A 21988-nucleotide genomic window follows, 5' to 3' on the forward strand; every position below is an offset into this window, starting at 1 on the left:
TTCTCTGGGTTCTGGCCAGCAAACCTCGGCCAACTCTACCCTGGCTGGCCTAAGCCGAGAACTGCCTTGTCTTGTAACCATGGCCAAGCAATCACCAACAGGCCCGCCTGTTGACAGCTGGACCCCTGAACACAGGAACGTGGCATGCACAGAAGGTGAGCCAGAGGGGAGCCCAGGACCAGGTCTAGGTCAGCATTGCTGACCCTAAGGAGGGGACCAGCCAGCAAACGCAGCCCTGGGTTTTGCTTCCAGTTCCCCGAGGATCCTAGATCTTCTTGGCAGTACTTTTTAACCTTGGCTGAGCATTAAGATTAACCTGATATGTTTTTAGGTGTTTTAAAATTTATTTTTAATTAACATAATAATTATACATATTTATGGGATACAGGGTGATATTTTGATGCATGTATAAAATATAGGATAATCAAATCAAAGTAACTAAGCATATCCATCACCTCCAACATTAATCATTTCTTTGTATTGGGAACATACAAAATCCTTTCTCCTAGCTATTTGGAAATATATCTAGTAAATTATTATTAAGAACGGTCACCTTGCTGTGCTGGTGAACACTAGAACTTATTCTTTCTACAGCTATAATTCTAAACTGTTAACCAACCTCTCTGAATCCTCCCGCTCCCTTACCTGCCCCTTTTCAGCCTCTGGTAACCACTATTCTACTCTTTACTTCCATGAGATCAATTTTGGGTTAGTTGATATGAGTGGTATTATGATGTATTTATCTTCCTGTGCTGATACTTCACCTAGCATAATGTCCTCCTGGCTCATCCATGATGCTATCAATTACAGGATTTCATTCTTTTTTTATGGCTGAGCAATATTCCATTGTGTATGTGAGCCACACTTTCTTTATCCATTAATCTGTGGATGGACAGCTGGATACCCACACATCTCTGGGATGGCACTGAGGTCGCCGTATTTTTTACAGCTTCCCAGGTGATTCCAATGTGGAGGATCACAGACTTAAATCTTCTCACTATGCCTTGATTAATTCTCTTAGCACCTGATGGTGAAGTTTTTCACCACCTGAAGCACTGTCTACACTCTATGGTCAGCAATTCACACCAAGAACTTCAATTCCATAGAGATACAATTAAAAGTTAAAAATCCAATAAAATATTCAAACTTTTGTCTGAATCATCATCATCATCATCATCATCATCATCATCATGGTAAGACAATCAAATAAAAGCTATAAAAGTATACCTTCACAACTTCTTTCTTATCTAAACAATATGCAAACAGGACGCTGCCAATCATTATGCTAAAGAAAGGGATATAACACTGTGTCATTTTGAACTCTCAAGAGCTCCCTTTTGCATATGATATTCAAACATCTTGGGGCACCTGTCCCTGGCCTACCCATGCAGCATTATCTTCTGGTCATTTGTCTTCCCAAGCACCTGTCAAAATTCCACTCCTCTCTAAGGTCCTACTAAGATGCCACCTTTCCACGAAGTCAATCCAATCCCCCCGGTTGGAGTGATTCACCCCCACCTCTACAACAACCCCTACACACATACAGATAACTCTTACATGAGAGTTCTAATTAAAATTACTTGCTTCTATATCTTCATCCTTCCAACAATATGAGGTTCTACTGAGGGCGGGGGCACCTGTTATATGCATCCCCGATAAAGCAGTTCTCAGAAAATGCTAAAGGAGTAAGTGAACGGGGAATGAGTGAGTGAATAGCTCGTCGAATTCACTACGAGTCTATGCACTCGGTCTTCCACAAGTGAGACCTGAGCCCACACTTGCTATTTGTTTGTGAGATATTTTCCCAGAAAACAGACTGAATTATGTTTTCCCAGGAAGGCAGCTTTAAATCTATCCACTGAAATCATTATTACCTGTGTTCTATGTTAATTCTCTGGGTTTATTAGCATGCATGATGATTAGTGATCCTGGGGGCTCCAGTCAGAAGCAGGCTATGGGGAGGAAATTCCCCTTGTGGACTATGCAGCAAGAGATGCAGGGAGGGGACATCACAAGATGCTGGGGCCTTCTGGGGACAGTCTTGTTTGTGCCACTGGGTGCCTGTCCCCTCTGAGCACCACCCCACTCCATTCCTATCAGTCCATTCAGGCTGCTATAATAAAACAACATACACTGGGTGGTTTCCAAACAACAGAAATTTATTTCTCACGGTTCTGGAGACCGGGAAGTCCAAGATCAAGGTGCCAGCAGATTTGGTGACAGGTGAGGGCTTCTTTTTCTAGTTCACAGATGGTGCCCTCTAGCTAGAATTGTCCCATGTGGTAGAAGGGGCCAGGGATCTCTCATGCCTCCTTTAAAGAGCACTAATCCTGTTCCTGGGGGCTTGGTCCCAAGGCCTAACCACCTCTTGAAGGCCCCCTCCTCATGCCATCACCTTGGGGGTTAAGCTCTTATCGTGGATTTCAGGGGGACGAACATTCAGACCCTGTTTGCACCAGAGGTCCCTCCCTCCAGACTCCAAGCCAGGGAGGCATGGAATTATCCAGTTATCCAAGGCCACCTGGTCTGGAAACAGGTGTAAGTGAAACTGCTCTGGCTGCACTGTGGATCTCTGTCTCATCCTATTGGAAGCTGCTCTTCATGTCTAGAAAGGCAGAACAGGGAGTGCAGGAGGCGATGGCTCTGAGACCTTGGCAATTCCCTACACCCTTTGTGCCTGAGTCCCCACAAGAGGGGAATGAAAGCACCTTCTCCCAGCCGTGCTGTCACTGGGAGACACAATGCATTCAGACACAGAAAGTGCTTGGAACACCTCCTGGCATGTGGCGGACGCTTAGTGAGTCTTTTGCTCTTGTTATGGATCCAGGTAGTTTAATTAAATAGAATCCATACGTAGGATTCCTTTGCCTTTCCATGTCTTCCGGCCCTGCTGGCGAGGGTCAGCCGAAGGGACGCCCTGGGGACACTCGCAAGGCAGCACGAGTACTGGGCTCTGTCTGGGCGGGGAAGTGAGAGGATGCGAAGGGGCAGGCCAAATAATTAGGATCCTGGTGCCACGTGGTCAGTGTGGTCACAGCTCTGCTCTACCCACCCTAGGGCTGCCACCTCTGCCACAGCCCTGGCCAGGTTCTGGACTAGAAAAAACCATAGGTAAGAGAGGAAGATATAGCAGGATCTGGAAGGAGTCTGTGGTTGCCTTGGCTACAGCTGAGTGGAGTCCTAGGGCCCTTCCCTCTCCCCTGCCACCTGCAGTCATTTTCCACCATTGTTCGACTCCTCCTGTGAATACCTCTCCCTGTGTCCACCTGGGTACCCATCACCCAGCCTGGCGATCCTTACACCAGCTCTATCCTCTGAAAACCGGAAACTAAAGCACAACAATAAGCATCCATCCTGCCTCCGTGGTAGGAAGCGTCGTTGATCCCAGATGATGAGGGAAAGCTCCTCTTTATCAAAGGATATCAGCTAATAAATGCAGAGGGGATGACGGAATTGGGAAATCACCGTGTCACTAAGCTCTAATGAAATTGCTCATACAGGTTCTAACAGCAGAGCAAACGGAATATGTACAGGGTGCCACAGTGTCAGCCCACAGACAACTCGAGATGATTTGAGCCTGGGAGATGAAGCAATGAAGACACCTGGCAGTTGCTACCTTAGCTAAATGATCCAAACCAACGTCTATGAAGAAGGGCCAACCACAGCATGTGTTCTTCCTGCTTTGGTGCAGTGTGGATCGTGCAGCTTCATTGATGGACTCCTGTGGCCAAAAACATTCATCTGTATCTCATCCAGATCTTCTACCTAACTCCCACTTTATAAGAAATACGGGGGAGGGAGGGCAGGTTATGGGACACCACAAGGAGAAATCAGATGGATTCATAATGGGGATGATTGTAGGGGAGAACTGGTCGGTTTACTTCCCAAGTCGAGATGGAAAGAAGTCTGAATAGCAGCATTACTCGTCATCACCAAAATGTGGAAATAACTCGAGGGTCCCCTCAGTCAAAGACTGGATAGATAAAATGTGGTATATCCATACAGTGGAGTACCACTTGGCAACAAAAATCACTAAGATGTTGACACGGGCTAGATACGTGGATAAATCCTGAAAACCTCATGCTAAATGAAAAAAGGCCTGGCAAAGAAGATGACATATTATACGATGGCCTTTGGATGGAATCTCCAGAACAGGCAAATCTATGGAGACCGACAACCGCTTAATGGTTATCTGAGGTTAACGGATGTCTCTGGAGGAAATTGGGGGAAAGCACAGTCTCTTTTGAGGAGTAATGAAAATGTACTAAAACTCACCACTCTGAGAATGGACTCAACACCGTAGAATTGCACACTTTCTATGAGTCAGATGCCTGGCAGGAGAATTTTATCTCAATAAAGCTATTTAAAAAGTTGGTGTGTGTGATCTAGGGAGCGAGCTTTTTGATCAACTGAAACATAATGCCCAGATGAGACATGTGAATCGGGTTTCTATCTTTCATGGATTCTGAATTTTAGAAGTTAAAACAAACAAAAAAAAAACTGTGCAAGTGTTTTGGAGATCATTGAGAAAATTCGATTGTTAAGGGAAATCAGCTTGGGTGGCAGCCAAAGCTCACATGAGGAGGGACTGGAGTGGACAGGAGGCTGCCCAGCAGGGACTGGACCCAGAGGTTGCAGAGCATCCGAGCCAGTAACAATCCTGGGGCCTCAGAGCTTCATTGGAGAGAAGGAAGCAAGTAAATGAGTAGTTTGAGGAACGTGGGACAGGGATTTCTCACCACTAGAGAAAGGCAGGACCAATATGGAAAGCTGAAAGGTTGAAATAAACACTGTGGTGTTAGATGGGATTGGAGGAGTCCATGCAAACCCTGGGCTGGGATGTAGATATCAATGAGGAGTATGTAACCGTCCCAGCTCTGTCCATTGGCAGGGACTGGGAGCGGTGATGCCCTCGTAAGCCACGAGCACATCTAGAGCCCAGATCTTGGTTCTGTATACTGTTTCCCATTAACAGGATCCAGTACTTGCTAGAGAAATAGTTGATTATGAGGCTGAAGAATAAAAAAGAAAATGCACATGGGTCTTCCAGCTGGGCCGAAATGAACACAGGTTCACAGAATTATATTTTTCTGTCCTCTCCTTTGTGATCTTTGAACTAGGAAAGGACCAGAGGTCAGCAGGAAGAACTTCCCAAATACGGGCAAATTTGAGTTTCAAGTTAAATAATAATGCTAACAAAATAAATGCCATCGAACAAAACAGAAATCTATGCGTCTATACGGATATAAATAAAGGAATAAAAAAGGAAAAGAGAAAGCTAGGCTCTTCTTTATTTTAGAAAGCTAACTAATAAATGTAGAAGGAATGATGGAATTAGAAAATCACCACTTGGCAAGGATCGTGGCAATAATTCAAGTAGGAAGAAAATCAATGGATGATAAAACTATAAGTTGAGAGAGAGATGAGAAATGGAATTTTACATAGTCTCCAAGTATCCCCCAGAAGACAAGTTAACAGGGTCAGTATTGGGACACAAGAACTGGGTGCTCCCAGCCGGGAAGCAGCAAGAATCCTGTGCCAGTTCTGTAAAATCTCAGTCCAAAATTCACGGCCTGGGTCTAAGCAAGAAGAAACATGAACAAACACAAACTGAAAATCATTGTGAAAAACAATTGGCCTTGAAAATCATAAAAAAAAATAAGTAAATAAAATACAATAAAATAAATATCAGCAAGGAGAAACTGAGAAACAGCTTCAGAGTAAAGGGAAACTGACAACCAGTGCAAGGAATGACCTGGATGGGAATCTTTGCCCATAAAGGACACGACCGGACCAACCCTGGGTGAAGGAGAGGCAGGAATTCTTCAGTCTTGTTTTGCAACATTTGTGTTTGGAATTGTTACAAAATTTCTTAAAAGAAAGATAAAAATCAGAAAAAAAAAAAGTACAACTATCTCCTTTGAAAAGATTTTCAGAGCCCACTCTCTGCGCCTCTGGACCTTGTGCAAATTTTGATTGTTTAGTGTAAAGTAATTTATTTGTTTACTGCTTGGCCTTTGCACTAGACTGTGAGCCTCTTCAGTCCCTGGACTAGACATTATTCATTTCAATTTCTCCAGAGTCCAGCACAATGCCCAGAACGTAGGAAGCACTCAGTGGCTGTTTGTTGAGTCAATGAATCAATGTACCCAGCCACTCAGAACCACCCCCCCCCCCCCCCCCCCCGCCCCCAGACTGGCTGGCAGATCCCTGCACTGTCTGAGAGGTGGTGATATTCCTCCAGACACTCAGCTGAAATACGCCTTCTACAAACCAGAGAGCATCTGCCTGTCTTGCAGCAACAGGCCATGGGTCCTGGAAGAGTGTCCTGCTTCACAGGCTCCAAGGGGCAGTGTTCTTGCCTCATTGCTGGGGGTGGGCGCAGTGGACCCTGTTTGTTTAATCCCAGCCCCCCGTGGCAGCCATGACAGCATAGCGCGCTCACTGGTGATTCATGTGAATGTCAGTCGACTCCCAGAGGCTTGCAGCCATAATTCAACATTTGTTAATAGCCACTTAAAATGTCCCTGAAAGAGCTAACCGGCCCAGGGGATGGAAGGTATTCTGCTAGAAAAAATCATTCCAGGAAGGCAGAAGTGTTGGCCCCAACTTTAGAAGACACAGCTATTTCCACTCCATGGGGACACTTTTATTTCTCGTCCTCCATGAGAAGAGGGACAGGATCTTTCAGGGACACCCGGGAGAAAGCAGAAAACTGAAATCTCCTATAGTCATAGTAGACATGCTTTGTGGATCCCCTTCCCAGTGACTCCTGAGAGCTCCCTCAGTCAGGAGAGGAAGGGGAAAAAAACACACAAGAAATTTCCTAGTTCAAAGATCACAAAGGAGAGGACAGAAAATATATAAGGCTGCATGGGAAGTCAAAAAATTTGTGTACAAGAGGAGATGAGAAGCAAGGGAAGGGTAAGAAGAAACAGGTTGAGGCCAACTGTGCTGCAGAATTCACAGATTATTTATTTCTCCCCCAATCTAATTAAATAATTTGTCCAAGGTAGTATATAATCATAGGGTCATCCACGTAGTTTATGAATTGATGGTCTCACTCCAGAACACCAGATCTTAACCCACTACCTCCTGAACAGCTGTCCACAACAGCACACTGGGGCTGGATATTTAAAATCAATCACCTATTCGAAAGCAGAAGATGAAGCTCTCAACACCAAGCTCTTGACATGTGTGGTTCCTTAAACCCGTGTGTTCCTAGAGAATTCATCATTTCCGCCACCCAGAGTCAGATTTAAAACTGGGAAGTGGAGGCAGAAAGAGCTAGCAGGGTAGGATCCCATGCACATCTGGAAATTGATGCTCATTTTTTTAATGGGAGACCCCTGAGCCCCGAGCTGTCAATTCAGAGAAATATCACCCCATTAAATCCTGGCAAGAGGAGACTTCTCCAATGCCTCAGACTTCCTGAGGAGAATGTGGTGGAACTACCTGGCCCTCTACCTGGGCAGTCTTGGGTAAGGAGACATCAAAGGATTGAGTGCAGAGTGGTAGTGGGTGGAAGGTCAGGAGTTCCACAGGCAGGTGTCTGACTCCTGGAGAGGTAGTGCTGGGAGATGCAGAAACCATGGCTGCAGGATCCAATCCCTAGCTTCCCCTTAAAAGGGAACATTTAGTCATGAAGTTGATACACAGTGTCCCAGCTATGCTCCCAGAGATGCCAGCTGCAACAGACATATGTGCCATCACCTTTGATGACCTGCATATTCATCAAAGGAAAAGGATTGGGCTCTGCCACTTTGAGAATCAGAGACATTGGTGGCATCTGTGATGCTCATTCTCCTCTAAGGCTGAAACTATAGCTGTCTGGTTCTAGGAAGCTAGAATAGCATTTTGCAGCCCCAAACTCCTCATTTGACCTTCAACCATGGAGACCAGAGGCTGCCTTTCCCTTCTCTCTGTGAACTTACACAGGATAAGGAATGCAGGTAACAGCCAGAAGGGTACATGAACAGCTGAGCTCCATAGCTGGGACTTTCCTCCACTTTATTGAGCTCCAGAAGTTTCCATGCTCATGGATCCTGTTGAGGAGGATGCCAATAAGTTGAGGAACCTTGGGCCTTACCTTTTGAGCTAAGACTGCAGACTTGCTGATAAATGGCTTCACTCACCTTGACCTGCTCAGAGAGCATGAGAGATTTACAGAGAAGACTCAAAGGGGATCAGGAAACATGAACTCTACCCCCATCCATGCCATTTGCTGGCAGAGTGGCCTTATGCCATTACTGAAGCTCTCTGAGCCTTACCTATGTTCACCTGTGCAACAACTATTCTACTGTTAGAGTCATTGTAGAAATAGCTTCTCATAAAGCATCAAGGATCTGGAATCAGACTACCTCTCCCTGGTTCAAATCCCATTTCCACCATTTCTAGATTTTTCCATGAAAAAAAAAAAGCTACATATTCCATGGGCTGTTATGAAGACCAAATGAGTGATTCCATTTGAGGGCTTAGAACAGACAGTGTTCGAGATACTCAGAAACTGTTAGCAGTCATTACAGGTTTTGTAAACAATGAAATGTTGGATAAAATGGAAGCAACTGTATTTTTTTACATCCTCCGGGTATTTGCTGTAGCATGTACTCAACCATAATAGCCATAGTTGGGTCCCTGGCTTGATCCAAGCCTCATTCCCCACACTTTCTTGGGATTTCTCCATGCAACACTATCAATATGGATTTCCAACCAAAATCCTCTTGTTCCTGAAACCCCTGCCGCTATGTTAATTGACAACATATTTTAGTACTAATAAAAATCACCACCACCACCACCACCACCCAATGAAGAGCTGACATTCTGCATCTGGCCAATGACTGAAGTTGTATTTATGTTATTCTATTCAATCTCTATCAACAATCCTATTTCAGTATTATTATTATTTAATAGCTGAGAAAAAAAAAAATGAGTCCTGGAGGAGTTAAGTAATTTGCACAAGGTCTCTCAAACCTGGAACCCAGACCTGCCTGGCACTAAATTACATGATTGTACCTGGAGGCTAACACACCTCATTATGTCATTATCTCAGGTGCCAGAGCCCCTTCATCCTTCCAACACTTGTCGTGCTCCCCTGGCCTAGATGGTCTTGGTTTTCTGTCACCAGTGCTCCTCTGCAGGACGTTCTCTTTACCATATTAGCCTCTTCCCCAGCTCCTGTACCTGAGTCTGTCTTTAGCTCCACCAATCCACAGATCCCAGTCCCCTAGCGATGCACATGGAACCCAGGCATGCCCAACCACAACCTGCGTTTTTCTTAAAAGGTCAGAACTAGCTTTCAGAATTGATGACCAATTCCTCTGGGAACTGCCTCTCAAGGGGGAGGCATGGGTCCTTTAACAGCCACTTGGATCCCTGACTCAGTTCTTTCCAATGCCATCCATCGATGGCCCTTACCTCTGACCTCAACTATCTATTCAGGAAGGAAATAAATCAATCCGTTGGAAGTCACTTTGGAGGTCATTAAATCCCACGCCTTACCTGACATCGATCCGTGTGTGCAGCACTGCCGATCAGCCATCCCTCAGCCACAGCTAGAGCTCCTGGGGGAGCCACAGGGGCCTCTAAACTCCCAGAATAACTCCTTCCAATCAGCGGATACCCACCCACTGGGGCTAGCTCGTCCCTCTGGCCTCACACAGAGAGAGATACCCATTCCTCTTCTCTCTGATTGCCTTCTGAGTGTTTGGAGACAGCAATCACGCTGCCCGCAAGTCGCCCTCTTCACGTTTCAACCTAAACAATCTGTGCCCTTCCGTGCACTCCTCATCACTCATGGTCTCTGTGACACATGAGGCGCCTCTCCCCTGGTCAGCATCCATCTCTCACTGCCTCCTGCATTATAGATGGGCACAGGCCACAGCCAACAGCACAGGCAGAGGCCGCCTCCTTGGGGCTGCAGCCAGGCTGATGTACATCCAGGAAGAAATGGCAGCGAAGGCGGGCAGGAGGGCGGAAAAGGGATGATTTCAGGGAAAGCCGACTTGGAAATAAGAGAAAACAGGTGCTGGTAAAGGTGTGAGCTGGGGTGTGAGCAGATGGGTGCCCAGAGCAGCTGGCACACAGGCATGGCTCGGCTCCTTGGGAAGGGCTGTCTTGGGGTTAAAAAAAAAATTAAAAACTGCTAAGAAGAGCAAACCAGCAACACCTAGAGTGGTGAATCCTGATCAGAGAAATTATTATATTGGGGTTACGCAAAATCTTCTTTGGGAATCATCATAGGTTCCAAGTTGAAGGCATAGATCTAGAAAGTCTATGTTTAAAAAAAAAATCAACCCAGGTATTTCTTTCTTTCTAAGCTAGATTGTGCTTCTTACACTGAGGCTATTCTCCATACTATCAACAGATGGAGAGGCCAAAAGTAATGGACACAAGTCCAGTTCCCTAAGAGATCCTGGGAGTCTGTGTCTTATAGAGGTGGCTTATTGAAGGGGTTCTCTCCCTACAAGGCCCTAAGACAAGGAGGGGAAGAGGATAGGGCTGGGTAAGCAGGTATGTGCTTTCGGGAGAAGTCTAGATCATGCTGATCCTACAGGAAGCTCTGGAGCACAAGGTGCACCCCAGTGAGTTGCTACTTGAAGCTAGACACCCAGCATTTCATACTCCTGAGTTAGGCACTGGCCAATGGCCACCTGCAGGTGGCGGGGAGGTGCATAACTTCCCACGTATCTCTAGCAGATGCAGCGCCAGTGTGTGAAGGGCAAGCCAGCCAGGAGAAAGGGGCAGATGTGAACTGTTGGGGGTGCTGTACCCCAGGAGGAGGTCAGGGCATCGACACAGATCAACTGTGCCTTGCACAGATGCCCTTGCTACTTTACACAGGTAAGACCTGGAGCAGATTCCTGCTCACACTTACTGCACTGAGGGGACCCAAACTTTCAATCAGAGCCATGAACTACAGGGCCAACACTCAAAGGTTCATGGACGAGGCTCTGAGAGTCAAATCTTAGGTCTCCCATAGCCCACCACAGTGTATCTAGGGGTTTCTGCTTCCCCTGTATAGTTCTATCTAAATAAAATAACACTAACAAATAAATGGATACATATATCTACTTTAAAAATAACATCAGCTCCCTCCTCCCTGCCCCAAAGTAAGTAAAAGTTTTAGTTTCAGTGAACAAACGTGGGATCTGAAAATAAATTTTAGTCACATTCTATTTCATGAGAATTGTACAGTTGGCAAGTCCTTGGAAACACCTAGCTCAGCGTGCTCATTTTACACAAGAGGAAACTGAGGCCCGTGGAGGCTAATTATCTTGCCGAAGTTTGTGCAAATCAATCAGCGGAGGTCAATAAATTCACAAATACATTCCTTTTCTGTTACATGTTTAATTTTTTCGGAGTATAAATTTCAATGGCCGCTGAATTAATCAATAGAGAAGGCACCTAAATCATCGGAAAAAATAAGTACTAGAAGATGGAAAGATGCTTTAGCACCCAAATAATGACACTTTGGGGTATGTTGTCCCCACATAAAGCCTGACGTAACAAACAGGCTTCTAGCAGAGGATTCAGATTTATCAAATAATGACTGTGATGTATTTCAGAGCGTGGGAAGCAGCCGTTCTTCGGTAACCACTGAGTCCCGTCTGTATGGGCTGGTTATACACCCAACACATGGGAGAAGTGTGATCTATGGAATTTCAAACTTGCAGGTGGGATTCAGGCCATTAGTTTCAGGTTCTGAGAGATCATGAGTCAAATCATCAGGCTGCTCAAGTTTGATATTTCAATCTAGCTCCACCAAACACAAAAATACAGAAGTCAGGGAGCACACAGAAAGACTCCAGATGCCTCTAGACTCAGGGGTTGCTCTGATGGATGGGTTGGGATGCTGGGTACTATGAAATATGAGCTACTCTACAAAGCACCACCTCTAAGAGCAACCTTAGTGCTAAAAGCTACCAATTGAGTCTTTGAGAGATTACTTGGGGGGGGGGAGGGGCAGATCACATCTCAGTTCTTCCCTTATAAATCAGTAACACACTAGATTTACTTTACAGATTTTTTTTTTCTTTTCATTAAGGGAAGGACTTTCTATAGAAAGAAAGAGGGAACCACTCTAGGGAGGGGGAAAGGAACCAGTTCCCAAGGCAATAAGCTCCTCTTCCATCCGCTGTTCTGGAGATCTGAGCATTTTCAAGCTAAGAGGCACAGACATAGATTTACCCAATGACAACTGGGCATTGGCTCAGGGCCTGAGTGAGAGCTTCAGCTTGTCTTTCCAAGCAGATGGGATGAGTCATCGAAATAGTCAGCTCCCAATCACCGTCTTAACCCTTCATCGTATCAGAAAGATGAAATATTACTTCCAGAGAGGCACGCAGCCTGATAGCCTGTTAGAAGATCCTAACCAGAAAAATTTGCCCAGCTTACCAAATGTTACCTCTCCAAGGGCATGTCCAAGGCTCCCAAGCCTACAGAGCTTCCCAGGGTAGGAGAAATCATCTAATTTGCATCTCTTGTATCTTTGACCAATTTTGACATAGAGCCTCGAGGGATTTCACAGGTCAGGGAGAGCCAGGGTTTCCACCCAGACACTGAAGCTGGCACCGTGGATGGTCATGTCCTACCCTCACCAAGGAGCAAGGTTGGGCCTCAGTCAGGAGGTGGAACTTAGTGTGAAGGAACACATCTCTGCCGCATCCTAGCAAATATTCAAAAAATAGTGGGACCAAGATGGCTTTGGATAAACCTGGAGTTCTACTATCCATAAAGTGCCATCAAAGGAGAATAACTGAGTTATGATCTGAAGATCAAGGAATTTCCTCACACCCAGAAAACCAACCGGATGACTCCCGGAAAAGACAACAAACTGGTCACTGATTGGGTGTGTACCATACAGCAGATGTGGTACCAGACAGAGAGATGGTGTGATCCCAACCCTAGGAACACACCCACATGCTCACACCATGTCGCAGAACAGCTATCCCAAAGTGCCAAAATAATTCATGTGATTATATTGAAATTGCTATTATAGGCAATTTTCTTCCTTATGTATTATTTTCCATAGTTCCCAAATTTCTTCCAATAATCATGGATGGCTTCTACAATAAGAAGTATATAATCAAGGGGCTGGGGATGTGGCTCAAGCGGTAGTGCGCTTGCCTGGCATGCATGCGGCCCGGGTTCGATCCTCAGAACCACATACAAACAAAGATGTTGTGTCTACCGAAAACTAAAAAATAAATGTTAAAAATTCTCTCTCTCTCTCTCTCTCTCTCTCTCTCTCTCTCTCTCTCTCTCTCTAAAAAAAAAGTATATAATCAAAATAATGACAAATATAGAAAAAAACCATACCAATGCAGGTTGAATCCCAGGTACCTATGCTAAACAGGGAGGCCGGAAGAAGAGTATGTCACTTCCCCCCACATTCAAAAAACTCCAAGCCCACTGGACAGAAACTCTGAAGATACATTTTGAGAGCTATATGCTATACAGTCTAGGGCCTAAGAATCCACAGACGAGTGAAGACATCATACCTTGCAGAGAGGGAGAAGAGATAAAATATCAGTGATTAACAATAAGATATTACTCACACCTGTTAGCATGACTCTTGTCAAAGAGACAAAAGATCACAAGTGCGGGTGAGCATGTGGAGAAAAGGAACATTCCACACTGTTGGTAGAAATGTAAATTAGTACAATCATCATGGAAAACATCATGGAGCTATCTCAAAAAATTAAAGCTAGAACTATCATGGGGTCCAGCAACCCTACTACTGGTTATATAGCCAAAGGAAAGTAAGAATGGAGGTATGTTGGAGACAACACTGCTCCTGTATTTGTTTCAGCACTATTCACAATAGCCTAAGTGCCCATTGACAGAGAAATGGATAATAAAATGTGGTATATATATGCAAAATGGAATACTACTTAGCCATAAAAACGAAAGAACTCTGTCTTACAACAATGCAGAGAAACCTGAAGGACACTGTGTCAAGTGAAATAAGCCAGGCACAAAAAGTCAAATACTGCATGATTACATATGTAGAATCTAAAAGAAAGGAAGAAAAAGAATTCTAAATGAAGCCAGGCATGATGGCGCATGCCTGTAATCCCAGCTCAGGAGGCTGAGGCAGGAGGATCACGAGTTCAAAGCCAGCCGCAGCAACGCTGAGGCGCTAAGCAACTCAGTGAGACCCTGTCTCTAAATAAAACACAAAATAGGGCTGGGGATGTGGCTCAGTGGTCGAGTGCCCCTGAGTTCAATCCATAATACAAAAAAAAAAAAATCTAAATGAAACTCAAAGTTAAACTGTGTTTATCAGAAGCTGGGGTGGATAGGTGAAGGAACTGGAGAAATGGTATTGATCAAAGAAGACAAAATTTTAAGGAAATTAAGTTCAGGAAATCTATGGTACATCCTAGTGTCTAAAGTAAGTAACAATATATTGTATACTTGAAGATTTCTAAAAGAATAGATTTCATGTGTTCTTACCACGCACACACATAAAAAGCTAAGTACGTATGGTAATGCATATGTTAAGTAGCTTGATTTAGCCATTCCACAAGGTACATATCTCAAAACATCATGCTGGACACCATGATCCATACAATTTTTACCTGTGAATTAAAAAATAAATCCAAAGAGTAGCAGTGGTTTAAAAACTCAGCAAGTAAATTAAGTCATCTCTAAGGTCCCTTTTAGCCCAAACACTTCATGATTCTGATGGCAGCAAAAGGCATAATGACAGCGCTAACAGAGAAGTAAACCAAATGCTGTTTAGAAGACAGAAGAAGAGATTAATTTAGATTATGGTAATGGGAAGGCATGGGCAATGGATTTTAAAAGATAAGCAGTGTTGACATAAATAGACCTGGAGAGAGGACACAAAAGGTAAAGAAACAGAGTAAGAAAGGCAGATTCTGGGTCAACTCAGGGAACAAAAAGTATATGACTTTCTGTTATTTAACTATTTGCTGCGGGCGGTTCCCATACTTGACCTGGTAGGAGGAGTCTGTGCTGAATGAGTCCAGCTGCATCTGGAGGGGCTGGAAATACACTGTGGCTCCAGCATGCCAAGGACCCCGTCTGCATTGACCATTACTGCTCAGTAGATACCAGTGACCATCAAAAAATGACCATGCATGACCAATACAACACACGGTGATCCAAGCTGTACACATGGTGCTTCGATGACCCCACCCCCGTCAGAGGTTGGGGCAGGAACGAGCTTCCTGGAGGTGAGTTTGGGAATGTGAGATGGAAAACAAAAACCAAGACGGAGGGGTGCTGAGAACGGATGGGAAGGCAGGCACTGAGCAACGTGTAAGGAGAACCAAGAATCTCCAAAGCACAGCCTGCACTCTGAAGCTGCTGTTGAAGTCACCGTTGGAATTCCAGCTCAGATCTGTCCCGAAAGGCCTAAAGCCCATAGTCTCACATACAAACTCCCCGTGCGATAAGAATCAGACCACAGTAGCTATGGACCCAACTGGCCTCCTGCAAGAACCCCAAAGACATGATCTTAAACCTTCGCCCCAACATCTCTATCGTGTTATGTGGTACCCGTTAATAGGATCCATACAGTGCCTCCAAGAAGATCTCAGAGGGCAGAGACCCTTCTTTTGCTAAAAAAAAAAAAAAAAAAAAAAAAAAGAAAGAAACACCTTTCCTAAGAAATTTCAAGGGTCAGTACAAACGCAACTTCAGAAATCAGGATAAAAGTGAAAAATAAAGTGTCCTTTGCATTCCTGGAGTTGGAGTCAGATGATCCCCAGTGTGATGAGTCAGGGAACAACACAATGGAGTCCCATGCTAGTCATCACCAGTGGGGTTGCCACAGTCAGCAACAGTTAGCTAGGGAACCCCACCCCCACCCCCAGGGAGGCAGGGCTCTAACCCAGTGCTCCAGACAGAGCAGCAGCCGCCCCTCCCTCCACAGTGTCATTTGTGGGCATTTCTCATCAAGTCTCACTCCTGCAAACAAGGCACACAGCAGGACAACAGGTCCCTCCACAGATACTGACGAGAACCTTGCCTTATGTGGCTGGAAAAATGTACTAAAGGACTTTCACAAGTCCTGCCTCACCTGCTCCATCCTTTCAACCCTCCGTGGGGAAGAAAGTCACAGATCACCATCACATGTTAGGTGAGCAAGAGGAGCCCAGACAGGAAGAGAGCTACAACCAGGGGAAAGGAACTCGTGATGCGGTTGGGCTTCAAACCTGCCTTGCTAAGGTAAGCTAGAGTGGACCTGGGGAGGCCAGGTGGTCTTGAACTCAGATCCTCCAACATCCCCACGAGCAACTCCGCTGCTATCCAACTCCCTGCTGTCCCTTCCTTTCCCTCCAGGTCAGTGGGAGCCATCTCCTATGAATAGGTCACCCTGAAATCAAAGCCTTCTTCTGCTTTGATTTCTGCACTTTCCCAGGGAGGAGAAGTGCATGCCTGCCTGAAGTCAGATTGCCCCAAATGATGGCTAAGAGTGTACCTGCACGTCCATGGAGAACACCTGTTTATGTGACAGTCAGGCATTCCACACCTGGCTTCCTGGGGACATTTAGTCTCTACAAACAGCCTCCTCTCACTCTGCTAGAATCATGGCTCATTCACTAATTAAAGGGTATTACGCACTTCACTGCACACCAGCTAAGGACTTGGAATAAGGAAGCTTATGCTAAGGCATTAGCCCTGGAGAGACCATGAAGGACGCTTTATAGAAAAAGAAATACAGAAAAAAAGCCACTCACCTGTGTCGGCCCCTCCCCCACAGCAAGCTTCTCTAATACTTTAGTCTCAGCACTTAGAGAAAGAGCGTAGTGCAATCCCAAGCAGAGCCCAGAAACAAGCCAAGTGGAGAGGGATGCACAGCAGAGGCAGAGAGGCTGGTGTGCTGGCTTCTTCCAGAACCACCTGCCCAAGACCTCAGCTTTCTCAGAGACCAAGAATAAACATCCCTAGGCCCAGGACCCAAAGGACACAGGGAGTCCCAGCATCGGTCAGGAGGGTTCCCACTCAAACACTGTGGTCCCTCTAGTAGAGGCTCGGCATGGCCACTTGCTGTGACCACCTGGTGAAGACGACAGCCTTCCCAGGTCCACTCTAGCTTTCCTGGAGCAGGTGCCTTTTGTGATATCCTTAAGCACCTGGAAGAGCAGCACCGTGGTTCACCCCCTTTTCAAGGCTGGGGACAGTCATACATAGAGGGTCAGTCCAAGGACAGGTCTTGAACGGTCTTGAACCTGATGAGGATGGCAGATGATAACACACCACCCATCAAGTAATAAACCTCATCCACAGGCACCTTCACTATTTTGGAGACATGCCAGAGAGGCCAAAGACAGGTAAGGTTTTAAGGTCTGATCTTTAGCTTCATGGGACCCCAGAAGCTCAAATGATGAACCAAGTGCAAGAGAGCAGCCCGAGGTCACAAAAACCTTTACTTCCAAATGGAACTTGGACGTGAATACAGAAGAAGCCTCCAGGTGGATGCAAAGTCATGAGGATTCTTAAGGACTGTGTCCAGGGCCTGCTGCCCATGACTGTCTGTCTGCTGTCTGTGTGTTCCATGTGTGCACAGGCAGACAGAGGAACAGCTGAGTGTGTTTCCAAGATGCATGGTACAGTGTTGAAGCTGAGCGTTGCCAGGCACTAGAAAGCATGGGGTGGAACAGAGTGACGGTATCAGCCTCCAAGAAAGAGGCATTTCCTCCTCTCTCCCCAAGGCACCTAAGACATCATTTGTGTGTGACATGTTTTAGGATCCTGCTAGCACCATTTAAAGGGGCTGGTCCTTCCTCCAGCTTAGACTGGCTTCCTCTTTAGCAAACACCATGGCTGGCTTTGCTGTGCTTTTCCTCAGAATGTTTTAAAGGCATAATACAAAACGGCTCCTCCAGGAAACAGATCTCTAGCACATGAGCTGTGAGAGGCGATGCCCCTGGCACTCTGGGCTTTTCCAAAATCAGAGACAGCCAACAGCAAGCACAGAGGTTGCAGGCAGAGGCTGGCTCTAGAATAAGACGAACTCAGAGCAAGAGGCAGGTGAATCTGGGAGGGGGTGGGGAAGAAGCACCATAGAAATGTAGGGAAGGTCTTAAGGAGGCAAAGGACCCCAAATAAGTGCAGATGACACAGTCCAGTCCCTTGGCAATTGCTGCACCTGCCATCCCAAACTTGTTGTAATTGCATGTTGGCTCAAGGCTCTGAGACTCAAAGGCTCTCATTTCTCCCCAAGGCGGTCATGGGGAAAGCAGCTACATTGGACTTCAGGAGGGTCCCACCGCCCCTGATGCCCCAGACTTGCTGGACAATTGGCAGTTGCCGTCTGACCTACTATACCAAGTTGTGCCTGGCAGCTCACTAACTGGGCCAAGAACCTGGTAGCAACAACAGCTCTCCTCCCATCCTTCCACTCAGCCCCCTCCAACAAGCCCATCCTGAATGGGAGCCACATTCCCCTCTGTGTTTCCTCTTTCCTCAGTTCCACACTCCCCTCAGGGCTTCCCGATCCCACAGCTGCTCACCCCCCTCCCCAAACCCTCCTCCTGCACCCACGTCGTGAAGCAATTGTGCACAGAAAAAAAAACAAGCCTTTGAGTTTCAAGCTAAAGCTCCCAGACAAGCCAGCCACCGGGACGCCGCACCCTCCCAGGAATCTCGGTGCCCACCCTGCTCACATGCCTCCACCAGACCCTCCCCTCTGCCCCGGCTCTCTGGACTGCTCCTTGCTTCAGCCTGCCAGCAGACCAGATGGAGGCCCCAGGGGCCAGCCTCTCCTCTCCCTCTGAACCCACACAAGATAAAGAAGCAAAGAGCCTCCACACCTTGCACCATCACCTGCTCCAGCAAGCCACCAAAGCCCTAGAGCCATCCATGCTGCCTGGGGCCCCACACCCCCTTCTCTGACAGCTTTAGCTCCAGCCCAGCCCACAGGATGCAGTGCCTGATGCCACTTCCGAGCAGAGAGAGAGAGAGATAGACAGTAAGAGAGAGAGAGAGAGAGAGAGAGAGAGAGAGAGAGAGAGAGAGAGAGAGTGCACCTCGTCAATGACAAGCTGTTCCAATCACAGGGCCTCAGACACCAAGCGCCCCGGACAACAACGGACTACCCAGGCCTCCTCCCTCTGGCTGGGAGGAAGCCAGCTCAGCACGTCTGAGGAAGTGACCCCACGGTAAGCCCCTCTGTCACCCTCCATGTCTGAACTGACCAAGTGCTCTACCCCCGCAGGTAGCCTTTTCTACAACCAGCTCCAACAACTCCCACCAACTACTCTCTTGGCCTTCGGCTGAAGCTCTGCTCTCTCTCCTGCTCCCAAGCACAGGGAGACTCCCAAATACTCAGAAGACCACCGGCGCACCACTCCTCCAGAGGACCAAACGCAAGAGTGAGCTGAAAACCAAGTACTCACTGTGGTGAAGTCTTGGTGGCCACACTCTTGCCCCTTGAACTTGCAGTAGAGCATCATATCCTTTAGGTCATGGCCCACGCGATGCAGAAACTCCAGCATGCTGAACTGCTTGGGTTTGTAGTGTTTGAAGTTGGCCTTCTGCCGCAGGGCCGCCAGCACTGTGGGGTCAGCCAGATGCGGGTCAGGGATCTGCAGGTTGACATCCAGCAGGGCCAGCAGCTCCCCAGCATGGTACAGGTCATTGGTGGTGAGCCTGGAAAACCGGAAGCCATTGAGGTTGCAGAGGGTTACAGCCGGGAAGACCAGGCTTTGGGCCACCACCTCATCCACCTTGGTGACATGTTGATAGGAGAAGTAGTAGGACACTCTCTCTGAGCTCTCCACCAGCAGCAGGCCCAGGGAGCCCACGAAGGCCACTGCCCAGAGCACCCTCCGGATGGTCAGTGGCCCATACACGAAGATGTGGCGGATGCCGTGCAGAGTGGAGGTGTTGGCGAAGATCTGGATGCTAGAAGGTTGCAGGCTGCCCTCGCTGGGGCTCTCCTTGAGGTCCATCGGGACCCTGTGCAGTTCTGCAACTGGCTTCAGGTTGATCAGATTACAGGAAAAGAGTTCCCCAGTCCTCGGTTCTGCTTAATCCTTGACGTTCCAAGGGAGAGAACGCCAGGCAAGCATCAGGCCAGACGCTGGGAGTTTATGCTGAGAGCCCCGCCGCACGCTGACAAGGGGTGAGTGTTTATATAAAACCCATTCAAACTCTAGCTCCTGATTTTTTCCAGGCGATAAGGAGGGCTGGTTTTATTTAGGGAGACACCAAGGTGATGTGGAAGGGATGTGGGTGGGAAGGGAGCGCTTAGCCAATGGAAATAAAGTCCTCCCCCCCTACACACGCCACTAGAGACAAGATTAAAAGCGAGAGCGAGGGAGAAAAATGCTTAAAACAAGTCGCTGAGCAGCTCGGAGCCTGTTAACCAGCGCATGATGCCCCGTGTTAACCATCCTGGGGGGATGTCAGGGCAGCGGCTCTGATGCACTGCGGTCGGGCACAGCTTCCCAGCCACCGCCGCCGCCGCGCTCCGCTCCTTTCCCCGTGATGTTTTGGACTCCGGATGCCGTTTCTCGCCGCCGGCCTCCGTCCCTCCTCTCCTCCTTCCCCTAGGCCCCCTTTTTGGGGGCAGAATTCCAAATGCCAGCGGCCGCGGCTAGCGCCTCCGAGGAGGAGGCCAGCGCGCCACCTCCGAGGGGCAAGGACCCGGAGACTGGGGACCGCGGCGTGGGGCTCAGACCTGGGCTCCATGGTACCCCGCCTCCGAGGGGCGACGGGAGACCGGCGGGCGCTGCGATCCTGCCTCCCTCCGCCCGCCTCCTGCTTGGCTGCTACCAGAGAAGGGCAAGGGCGGGGCGGGGCCGAAGGGCTGGTGGGGGCTGGGGACCCGCAGAAAGTTTCNGGCTGGAAATGGAAAGAAGGGAGCTATCTAAAGACTCAGTGCCTCTGCTGTGGCCCTGCGGGGGGGGGGACACTCCAGGGGAGCAGTAAGGAGCCCCTCCCCAGCGGGAAAAGCCAGAGTGCCCCTTGGAGCCCCTGAGAAAGAGCAACAAGTAGCCCCCACCCCCACAGGGCTCTCAGGAGTTTCTGAGTTTGATTTAAAAAAAAAAAAAAAAAAAGACAGCTGGGTGCCAGGTAGGGCTGGCTGCACTTGTTCCATTTGGACTGTGTGTGTGTGTGTGTGTGTGTGTGTGTGTGTGTGTATGTGTCCTGCTCCAGGATTTGCCAGATGGAAGCACAGCTGGAGCTATAGGTGGGAGACAAGGATGGGGCTTTCCCTGCCTGCTTACCTCCTTTCCCTGAAAATCCCCTGGAAACCAGCCCCTTGTGGGGAGGAGGTGCAGCTTGTCAGCTTGCCCCATGCAGAGGATCAAATGACATCAAATGACAGGAACCTACTGAATCAATGATGCTGAATTCCCACCAGGAGGAAAGGAGCAGAGAGTTTGAGTGGCCGACAGGAGTCAAAGCTGAGGCCAGGCCAGGTGCCTTGGTGGGCCAGCCTGGCGTCTCTAGGGCATGCCAGGCTCCCATCGCACGCCTTGGGAGGGGGTGGAGAAGGCAGCTCAGATCATGTCCCTCTAGGTTGGTATCCACTCTGAAGTATTTCTCTGTCTCCTCTGACCTTCTCCTGAGAACAGTGTCCCAGTGCACTCTGAGGCAACATGTGGCATGACATCAGTGGCTTATTGATCCCGGGAGCTCACAGAGCAGAAACAAGTAGGTACAAGTGATGAAAGCGGATCAGCCTCCTGCATTCGCTCACCTGCGGTACCAGGCCCAGGCCGCAGGCCTGCCTCCATGAGACACGGGCTTTAAAACTATGCTTGGGGTCAGGGCCTGTGTGAGGTTGTCATAGCATCTGATCTGTCTTCCCAACTATCTTCTCAGGGATATGCTGCTGTTTTTACTGCTGTTGTACAGATGAGGAAACTGAGGCTCACAAAAGTAAAGTGCTGTATCTAAGTTAAACAGCTGGTAATGCTAGAGTTGGGACCTGAACTCAAGGCATGTTTGTTTCCAAACTGCAGGTGCAAATGCTTCTTTCCAAATTTAGGAAGTGAGGAAG

General features: G+C 47.7%; 1 protein-coding gene across 1 annotated transcript in view; it reads right to left on the reverse strand.

Moving 5' to 3' along the window:
* The window catches only part of Asic2 (acid sensing ion channel subunit 2), a 1061443-nt gene extending 1041131 nt beyond the window's left edge, over window positions 1–20312 (reverse strand). The window contains exon 1 of the mRNA XM_015501193.2: window positions 19374–20312. Within this exon, the coding sequence (XP_015356679.1) occupies window positions 19374–19928 (555 nt within the window). The 5' untranslated portion in view covers window positions 19929–20312. The remainder of the gene's footprint in view (window positions 1–19373) is intronic.
* Between the last annotated feature and the right edge of the window lie 1676 nt (window positions 20313–21988).

This window comes from Marmota marmota, unplaced genomic scaffold, assembly GCF_001458135.2.
Source record: "Marmota marmota marmota unplaced genomic scaffold, marMar, whole genome shotgun sequence".
Classification (NCBI taxonomy): Eukaryota; Metazoa; Chordata; class Mammalia; order Rodentia; family Sciuridae; genus Marmota; species Marmota marmota.